This window comes from Protobothrops mucrosquamatus, unplaced genomic scaffold (assembly GCF_001527695.2).
Source record: "Protobothrops mucrosquamatus isolate PMUCROS unplaced genomic scaffold, P.Mucros_1.0 scaffold_253, whole genome shotgun sequence".
NCBI classification, from domain to species: domain Eukaryota; kingdom Metazoa; phylum Chordata; class Lepidosauria; order Squamata; family Viperidae; genus Protobothrops; species Protobothrops mucrosquamatus.
The window spans coordinates 610622-621260 of record NW_015386329.1 but is presented as its reverse complement, the minus strand read 5'-3'; the positions used below and the strand labels follow the sequence as shown (position 1 = coordinate 621260).

The 10639-nt window shown below is 36.3% G+C and overlaps 1 protein-coding gene across 1 annotated transcript in view; it reads right to left on the bottom strand.

The window, feature by feature from the left end:
- Positions 1 to 1305: 1305 nt before the first annotated feature.
- IKZF2 (IKAROS family zinc finger 2) overlaps positions 1306 to 10639 on the bottom strand; it is a 49457-nt gene continuing 40123 nt past the window's right edge. Inside the window, exons 4-5 of the mRNA XM_029287156.1 lie at positions 9544 to 9687; positions 1306 to 2161 (exon numbers count right to left, since the gene is read on the bottom strand). Of these exons, the coding sequence (XP_029142989.1) occupies positions 1437 to 2161; positions 9544 to 9687 (869 nt within the window). The 3' untranslated portion in view covers positions 1306 to 1436. The remainder of the gene's footprint in view (positions 2162 to 9543; positions 9688 to 10639) is intronic.

Sequence of the window (10639 nt, the reverse complement as noted above, 5' to 3'; positions counted from 1 at the left end):
ACTGGTGGTTTCCAAATGGGTCTGACCCACAATGGCAAACGTGATGAGAGATGCCTGGGAATTACAGCTGAGAAACAAGAAAGGACTAAACGTGTGTGTGTGTAATCTGTGTCTGTGTGCATATGGTTCTGCATGCTGCAGTTTTAAATATGTGTTGGGGAGAGATACTTTTGCACAATATATATATTTCTTTCCTTATGTGTGTATCAAAAAGGTGGCAATAGTAAAGTAGCTCTTACAGTGTCTGCATATCCTTATATAGTTAAATTAGTTATCAATTTGTAAGCTGCTTCAGTCATTAGGGCAGCTCTAACCCGCTGTTTCAGGATACAAATTTCCTAACTGAAATCTTAGTTTATTCAGTTTCTTAATGCTTCATACTACAAAAAATAAAATGAAAAGTATAAGTATTTAATGTTCAAATGCATTTGTAATGAGCATATTTGAGATTCTAAAGCAGCAAAACCTGCTAGATAAATATTCATATCTGTATTTTTAAACTAAGAATGTTTACTAGGAAATAAACTCCTTCTGAACTAAGTGAAGCTTATTTTTGAGTAAATATACCCAGACTCCAATAGTTAATACCTAAAGAACTTTAAAAAAATAGGCAGACCTATAGGAAGCTGGTAAATGAATGACATAAAAGCATCCTAGCAATTAGTTTTCATTCTTTTTTAAAAGTGCATATTGGGATAAGTAAAATAACATTTTATGTTTTCAGATTTCCTGGAGGATGTCACATCCCATGAAAAATCAAATCTCAGTTATGTGATTTAGTATTTAGATATAAACAATTCATTTACATTCCATACAACCAATACCTTATAAGAAAGAACCTCACCTCAGGAAATAACTTCCGAGCAAACCTTGATATTTATCGGTGCTCCTAAATCTACAGAATAATTGTTAGTTTTAAGTGAAACCTCTCCCTGCCCCTAAGCACACCCCTTTTGCTAGAATGTTTGCAAAATAAGAATTTCATCCCCCATCCTGAACAAAACTTTAGCTACAGATTTAAAAGGGCTTTATTCTTTTGAAATTATTATTCTCCCCCCAAATGGCAATTTGCTAAGATGTCAGAGCACCTTGCTGAGTTAAGCATGTGAAAAGCTATATGAAAATTGTGACAGAAATGAACTCCCTTTCACTTTCCACTAAGAAAGGGCAACATCCATTTTCGTAATAAAAACAATAAGCCAAACTACTCTCTGGTCCCTCCTTTCCTTCCTTCTCACCTCACCACTGGTAGTAAGGTGAGACTGGATCCCAAAACAGCAACCACAAAAATAACAATAATTAAAAATAGCTGCAAGGAAGAGAACCAATAAAAAGAGCTGTGTCAACATTTGAGGAAAAGTGGGCTTGCAAGTGCAGTATTTCTTCATGTGCAGTATTTGTTTTTCTACTTCAGTGTCTCCTTTGGAAAAGAAGGCTTAGTGGAATGTATGTTCTCCTCGGACAATGTGGGAAGAGAACTCATATCGGTCCTGACTCCGGTATCCACAAATGTTGCATTCTAGGGGGTCCCGATAGCCATGACACCCCATATGAATGGTGTACATGACATGGTCTAGGAAAAGAATTCGACAGTGTTCACACTTAAATGCCCTTATCTGCTCTCCTTCTCCATTGAAGACCTTATAGATATCCTTTAAAGAGCCCTTTGATACTTTACTGACCTCCAAAGCCTTGGAGTCATCCTTCATGTAAGCTGGGCTTTGCTTTCGTTTGGGATTTAAGGCAAGGTTTCCTTGAAAGGACTGGTGGTCTTCGTGGCTGCTCTCCGAGTCAGAGGAATCGAGGCAGCTATTGCTAGGTGACGCCTCTCTTTCTTGGGGATGACTCTTTGGTCTGATGAGGGAGAGAGGGCCATCCACATTATTTTCATTGCTGTCAGTGGTTCCTCTGCTTACTGGTCTTTCTATCCTGTTAGGGTTGTACACCTGAGCATAAGCTGAACTTATGACAGGTGCCACATCAGCAATTGTGCTTGGAGTGTGCTGCACAAATGGATGAAGTCCCTCTGCCCCAAGGTAAGAGATTGCATTGTTGATTGCTTGGTCCATCATGTGAGTTTGCATCAGCTCAGCATCTCTCTCATATGGTAAGCTTGGATCAAAATGAATATCTGGATAACCATATCTCACGAGCTTTTCACCTACATGAGAACAACAGTAAGAAGGAAAAAAAATACCACTAATGAGATAAGAAATGATAGATCAACAATGCAAATCCATTGGTAGAAACTGATACATAAAATTTCGCTTTAAAAAAAATATATCCCAGAAATGTTTACTCAAAAAGAAACTATATTCCATGGGATTTACCAACCAGTAATTGTGCAAGGGACTCTTGGCAGAATCTGAAGTATTTGCTAAATTAGCAACAATGGAATACAAATATAATCAAACCATTATCTTTGATTTTCATTTTAAAATTCCGTGATTTATTTAACTTTTATATTTTACAATCCATAGGATCTCCATAAACTGGAAAATTCCATTAATTTGTGTCAATTCAATTCATTTTGTTTTGATGATGTGTTCTCACTTCAGATTTACATATTAGAATAAAATACATACTACTTTCCAAACATCAAAAATATATACATGCTGATTTATAATATTTCTAAACAGTGACATAATTGGATTGTTATTTTCAAATAATACAGGAACACAAAGTTTACATATGGAAAGAGATAACAATAATGTATCTTTCTTTTAAAATACGTTAGGTGAAACATAAAAGGGCTCCATAAGATATGGAGCCCTCAAGCATTGAAGCAACTAAAATGAAGAAAAATGAGACATCCTATTATAGTTTCTAAAATGTTGATGCAAATGTTGATCATTTGAGAATAAACCATATAAAACAATATTGACATTATGTATTCACAGATGACACAATTTATTAGAATCAGTTTTTTCAAAAATATTATACATCAGAAGCAGTCGTGGGGTTCAAATATGTGAACAACCGGTTCTCTGTGTGGATGCCACTTCCAGAAGTCCATTCTGGGCCTGGGCAACAAAAGATTAGTTACCAGTGGTGCGAACTGGCTGATTCCCACCACTGATCAGAAGTGAAAAATGTGTGCCTCACAAATCAGGCTTCTTCCCATCTTCAGTGCAGATTGTTCATTCAAGGTAACATCCTTATATTACCAATTTCAGAACTGAGCTCAGTCATTTTGGATCATTTGAATTTGTCTGTATATGCCCAAATGTCCTGACTATCTGAGCAAATCAAGAAATCAAGGAAGAAAGTTTGAAGTTTAGGCCTTAAGAAGCCTTAAAGAAGGTTAGAAGAGGGGAAAGAACGAGATAGTAAAAGGATTGCATCAACAGAGGAACCAGATGGAACTTTTCCTTTTCTCCTATAGGTGACTTTTGGAGGGCATGCTGACCTTCACTCTCATAATACTAGAATAACACTCAACCCTGATATGATCTTGGATGAAGTACGCATGACTGAAGGAGAAGCAAAGTCTGATTTTGTACTATCTTAAAGAAATACTCAATGTAACAACAGCATAGGTCTGAGAAGGAGGAGGAAGAGGTTGTAAGACTTCAGTCATTAAAAAAAACATTTAGAACAATCCAAAACATACACCACATGCATAAATGCACATATATTTTTCTGCTAATCACTACAAGTTGTATACAGAATATAGAGATTTATTGCTTATTCTCTACTTGTATCCTCATTTGTTTTGGCAGAATCAGTCTAGGATCGAAGATGATAGGGGATTGAAGATAGGGGATTTCAGTAACCTATGCTAACTAACTCCTTCAAGTCCAACTCAGGATATTATAAATATTCTGACAACTGTGGGACCATATATACCAATTATAGAGCTAACATATTATATATAGTACAGTTCATTTTCTCAATTTGGTTTGGGGTTATTGTGGACTGATGGAGAGAAGACCACTTATTTGTCACTGATGGATACTCTCTAGTAAGATATGAGCTGGCAATGACTGGCACCTATTACGATCATCTGCTTCCAGAGATTTATAAAATCCAAGGATTCTTGTTGGCCCTGAGTGATTTTCCAGGCGATTTAGCTGACAATTCCCTTTAGACCACAGTCACATAATTGAATGGTGAGATGAGAGGGGCTATTGATTAAAAGTATCACTTCAGAGCACCCATCTCTGATTCTAAATTCCACTTAGAATACTCCGTAGTTTTTCATGCATTCTGAACAATGAAATAAGACTGTATTCAGCTAAAATGGAGACAAAGTAAATTGTATTCTTCTGGTTACAGGTTACCTTCCTGTGCTGGTAATAGTGTTGTGAAAAAGGTATAAAGCTTGTTCAGGCCCATTTTTAAGTGCTTACCCATTGGTTAATAAAACACCATGCTATAATTGGAGAATTAAAATGTTCATCATCCATGGCAATTTAGATGCCATAGTTATTGCAGGATCTATAGAGATTATAGCTGTCAGAATTTGAAATTGTCACCTACTGTAATTACTTATTTATTTACATGTCTTTGTATACCAGCCAGTTCTCAAGACTCTTGGTGAAATCTGTGAATTAGTTAAATTGCTTGTAATGGTTAGGGTGATTACTTGTTCTATGAATCTTTGCTTATCATGACCGGCAGTACCTAGCATGAAGACTCAAACTGGTGGGACTGGAAAGGAATTAATGCCTTATAAGGTGGGGATATGTCTTCCAGTATGAAACATGTAGTGGTGTAACCTCTCTTTAAGAGGTTCTGCATGGACACTAAGTCTTGAACAATGACAATCCACTTGCAAATTCTCTTTTTGGGGACAATGTAATTAATTGGCTAGCTACAATTGAAGCAGTTTATTATCTAGGCAAATTTCATTTATCAGTGCATCACTGATAACAGCCTTGGTTACCCTAATATTCTTTTCTAAGTGAAAAATGGGAGGAATATTACTGAAAATCCAGTCCCTGGACCAGCCTTGTGATTAAGGAACTGGAAGTGCAGTATTTCAGTAATTCTGTTTCTATTTAAAGGATTGCTACCAGAAGTGGTATTAGGAAATTTTTGTTCCAAATTCTCTTCTTCCTGTTGTTTAGCTTCTATGTGAGAAGTTAGGGACTGCTTTTAACAAATCAAAAAGGAATGCTTTTCATAACAAAAAAAATGATTAAAAAAACTAATAAGATATAAGAAGTTACTATAGGACAGACATGTCAAACCCGCGATGTCACGTGATGTATCGCGTAACGTATCAGGACGGTTTTGCCATTGCCGGCAATGGGGTGGGTGCAGCTTCTGGATGACGCGTCCGGCCCAGGGGCCGGCAGTTTGACACCCCTGCCATAGGACATCAGCTGGAGATCTGAGGCTCATTGTTATTGATTGATTGATTCAGTTTGTAAGGTTGCCTAATTCTACAAGTAATACAAAATAAAGTAAGAGCAATGAAAAGAAAAAAACCCTGCATTGTGGAAATTCAAAAGATTGAAAACATCATAACATTAAACATAATATACAAGGCCTGCTAGAAAACCCACATTTTAAAATCTTTTCTAAAGGGTTGGGCCCATTGGTGGATGGCTATTCCAGAGGGCAAGAGAGAAGGCACACACAGAATCAGAGAGAATGCACAGTTCCCGGGTCGCATAAGATGACAATATTTTATTTTGTTTTTTTAAAGGGTCTCAGAGCATGTGAAAAATGCAAATATTATAGAATGGGGAGAAATAGATAGAAACATGCAGCCCTATAAAATCAAGCCCCTAAACCACACATAGCTTTATAGATGACAATGAACACCTTGAATTGCACCTAGAATCCTTCCTCTAATCAATGCAGCTTGATTATTTTGTTTTATGGTTTTTCTCTGTAATAGTGCATAGTTCTGTTTTCATGTGATTTCATAATCATACTCTGTAATTCTTTAATATTGGGAAAAAAGGACATTAAACTTTTTATATATTTATTCAATAACATTTGTAGTCAATCACATAACAAATTACACAAGGACATTATTTTGCATATTTTCATATAAACTTGATTAAAGAGCAATTGGAATGGATTTGCCTGCTTACTTTTTCCAATGGTATACAATTCTACAAAGAATTATGGTGGTTTCATAAATTGGCAATTGCAAAGAAGATAATCATTCAACGATTGAATGATTTATAGTCTTAGATTATAGATGACTGCTCATTTCATGATTATGAACTGACACCCCATTGATGTAATGGAAAGACTGATTAATATTATTTTGAATGGTCAAGATTTAATTACTTTTGCAAAAAATCAATATATGCTGTGTGATTATATATGTATGATATGCCTTACATATCTTACCTGCCATATATTTTGTTTTGTATGTACAAAAAGAAAAAAAATATTTTAGAAAATATGTACAGTATTGCCCTATTGATTTTTCTGTGATCTTATTTATTTATGACTACAAATTATATGCCCCTCCATTTGCAAAGACTTTCAGACGTTTACAGCTTTTAGTTGGGATAGCTTGATCTTACATACCTCAAAATACCTTTCTAAAGAGCCATGTTTCTACAGCTCTATAGAAGTATAATAAGGATGCTGTGGTCTGGATATCTTTTCTAAAGGGTTGGGCCCATTGGTGGATGGCTATTCCAGAGGGCAAGAGAGAAGGCACACACAGAATCAGAGGGCAATCAGAGAAGGCACAGCTCCCGGGTCGCATAAGATGACAATATTTTATTCTGTTTTTTTAAAGGGTCTCAGAGCATGTGAAAAATGCAAATATTATAGAATGGGGAGAAATAGATAGAAACATGCAGTCTGGATATCTGGGGACAAGATGTTCCAAAGAAGAGGATTTCTCACTAAGAAGGGTTGAATCTGAGATCCCTGAATCCTTAGCAAGCCCACTCTTCCATCTTATTGGAGACACTGATTCAACATGGAGAAAACGATCATGGCAATACCTAAGGTCTAAGCCACAAAGAGCTTGAATTGTATCCAGAGGCTAATTGGCAGCCACTGCAATTCCTGTAGTAATGCAATTAAAGAGGTGAAGCTCAGGACACTCACCCATAACTCCCTGAAAAACTGCATAGTGCATTAATGAAGCTTTTGAATGGTCTTCAAGGCAGCCCCATGTAGACTGTACTACAGTAATTCAGCTGTTAAATGCCAAGGCCTTGAGCAATTTAAAGTAAATTAAAGAAAGTCCACAACTACTGCTGATGGCCAGAACCTCTACTTGCTGTTCAAACAGGATCCAGGAGTTCAGGACCCCCAAGATGTGGGTCAGCTCTGCCTGGGAAAGCACTACCTCACCAAAAGTCAAATATAGACCATCACTGGACACAAATCCACAGCCTTCGTAGGGTTTAGTCTAACTCTGTTTCTCTCTATCAACACTAAGGCACCAGGTCAGAACCTCCATCACACAGTATCTCTTGCGCATCTGAGACTGGAGACAGATCATTTAAAACTAATTTATAATTAAAACCTGATAGATTCCCAATATCTCACTGGCATTTTGGTAAGAAATATGTTTACATAGCTAATTCTTCATTTGCCTCTAAATATTTAACTATAAAATATAAATATGGATAAAGCTATAGTTAATTTTAATACGTGATCTGAAGAAATGTATACAGTATTTATTCACTTACAATAGTTATTATGACACTGAGTGAAGAATTATTTTATTTTCTCAGATTCTAGGGGATTATATTTTGAATCTAAGGTTTTATTTTTATTTTGTTTTAGCTTTTCTCTGAAGCATGACATTTTTACTCCCTTTCTTTAAATTTCAACTGTAAGATTACAATACTGTCTTAGTTTCATCTGAGAGTAAAAATCAAACTCTAGATCCGAAAGACATAGTGTACATCGTGTTTCAGCTTTCTCTATACTAGAGTACAATTCTTTTTTCTGAAAAGGTAGAACTATTGATCTTTGCTCAAATTATCATCCTTTCTACACAGAATAGAATTAGCTTTCTTTACAGATGTTATAAAATTTAATATGTGATTAGGCATACATTGCCAAGATAAATATATTCATGCATAATTTCTGAAAAGGAAACACATATTTTCATAATTATTGCATTGTGCAAATGTTTTAACTATTTTAACTATTTTAACTATTGCAAATGAAGCAACTTTGTTCTGTTGTTATTTATTTTTATAATATACATTATTTCCCCATTTTTCTAAGAAATAATATGATGGATTTTATCCTCATTTTTTTGTGTTTCTGATCTTATTCTGCCGGCACAGGTGGGAATAGCTGAAGCTTCTACCAAAACAACCTGAATCCAGAAAATACAAATCTAAACCATCATAACAGGTTAATTTATTCTTCAATCAAAGTAAAGCTTTGGTAAACAATGTAGAATAAATATTCATTAATGATGGAGATTACTGCCAATATATTGATTTATTACATGCCATTAGTGTTAAAATCAGAGTCCAATACGATTTAACAGGATCAGGCTGAACATGTTTACATTTCTTATGAAATGTAACTCTTTCTGCAAGGTAACCCTTTTTGTGAAAAGCAGCCAATTGGAGCTGCCATGTTTTTATTTATTTTACTGGTCACCCAGGAGCTCTTTTGATCACTAGGGCCGATACAAAGCCTTCAAGTGAATGCTGGGATTGCTTACAACCATCCAAAACTCATTAGTTACCTTACCTATATCCAGGGTCTCAGGTGGGATGAGGGATTCCTACAGCAAGCCCAGGGCCCAAGTGGAGAAACTCCAAGCCCTAAGCCTGCGAGGTCCTTCACAACTGAGCAGCCTCACCCAGGACTCTTCATCTGAGCTTCAGAGAATCTTGGCTTGCTTTATTTCCTTTTTTTTTTTTTTGGCCCCTGAGAATTTAAACATTCAGCTACCCTGCCAGGTTTTTCATTTATTTTCCAATATGGGTTCAATTCATTCAGCTGGATTTCCTTTTTGTTCCCCGACTGCTTCAAATCCCTCATAGGGCATACAAAATTATGTGCTGTACCTCATGTCTTGTCCATGTACTCACTTCCCACATCCTGATTTTGTAATAAGAGAAACCAATATTTACAAGGCAAGCCCAATAATACTTAGGTTAGAATACTTCTATTGTGGTTTAGGCAGACTAAAGAAAAATATTCTTTCAACAGTATGACTGTTTTAAATAGCATTGTATAACATAGCAGAGGGTAGAGTAAGAGTGTTAAATATTAATGCTAATTTAAAGAAATCCCTTCTAATATAATGTGAACAAATGTTCTACTCAGAACAATCTGTCATACTTTTTTACCACCAGATTTTCAAGTTTGCACATACTCCTATGATCTAAAATCATGCCTTTTTATTTAAAAAGTGAATGATTGATATTCACCAGTTCATGGGGGCTACAAATTATATTCCACAGTATTGGTGCTATGGCCATTTTAAATTCTAGACCTTCTTGGTTTACCTCATCTCCCCCTCCCCCAACTGATTTACGCCCATACTGAAATTGCCAATGAGAGCATTCAAAAGTTTAGGATTTAATCATAGGCTACCCTTTTTGCTACACACAACAAAAGTGCTCATCTGAAGCTTACCCACAAACTTCTGTGGGGTGGAGCTTTTACGCTTTCCCATGTTGCTTGTCAGCTTCTCTATAACAGCAGGTCTTTCAAAAGGCACCAGAGTAACATTGTTGTCCATCACAGCTTCTTGCTCCTTACAATCTTCCATAGTAGAGACTACATAAAACCAAAAAGCCAAATCAGAAAGATCTAACTACACTTCCAAGAAATGTTTAATTGATAAACAGAATGATCAACATGGTAAACTTTGCAAACTATAATTTATTAACATGTGCCGTTAAAAGCACGAGGGAGAATTAAGAGTCATTCAGTAATGATCTCCTCCTTTGGTTGGGGACCCTCTGGGCCTGAACTCACATCTGAAGGAAAAAATGTCAGAGCGGGGAAAACAGTGGCACCAATTCTCCTAGCAAAAAAGGCAGGGAAGAGGAAGATTTAGGAATGTTACTACCAGATGGTGATCACAGATACAAGGGTATGTTTCTCTAAGTAATTGCATAAGCCAAGAATCTGCAAGACCTTTTGGTAAGAACATACATTATTCTCCAACATATTAACTCTCACAAATCAATAAAAAGTTAAGTAGGCTGATATGAAACACATTATAATGGCAACATTTCAAAATACTACTAACTTTATTACCAAAGACAAAAGAAAAATAGCCTTCTATGTTAGGGAATATGCTGATTTCTATATTTTATTTCTAAACTGGTTCTGCTTTTCTAATAATCCAAAGTGATGCCAAAACATACACAATATTGTTCTCTCCAACCAAAAAAACTGTGAGTCCTAAGCAACCCTATTCTTGAAGATTAATAAATGAAGGCTTACATGATGCAATCTAAGTCAAGGCATGAAGGGAAGGGAGGCTACTGAAGGAGAAAAAAGAAAGACTGCGAGTATTTCATCTTTTCTTCCCAGGGTAAAAAAATATTTGTATCGGGACTTCCAGTGGCAGGCGACTTCGCTGGACGCAGCTGTTTGCTGCTCCCGCCTGTTTCTGCGTAAAAGCCGTTTTGACAGCCTGCATCAGCTGTCAAACGGCCTGATACCTTTCCCCTGGGCTTAGGGGGATAGGTGAGCTGCCCGAGGTAGGAGTTGAGTTCCC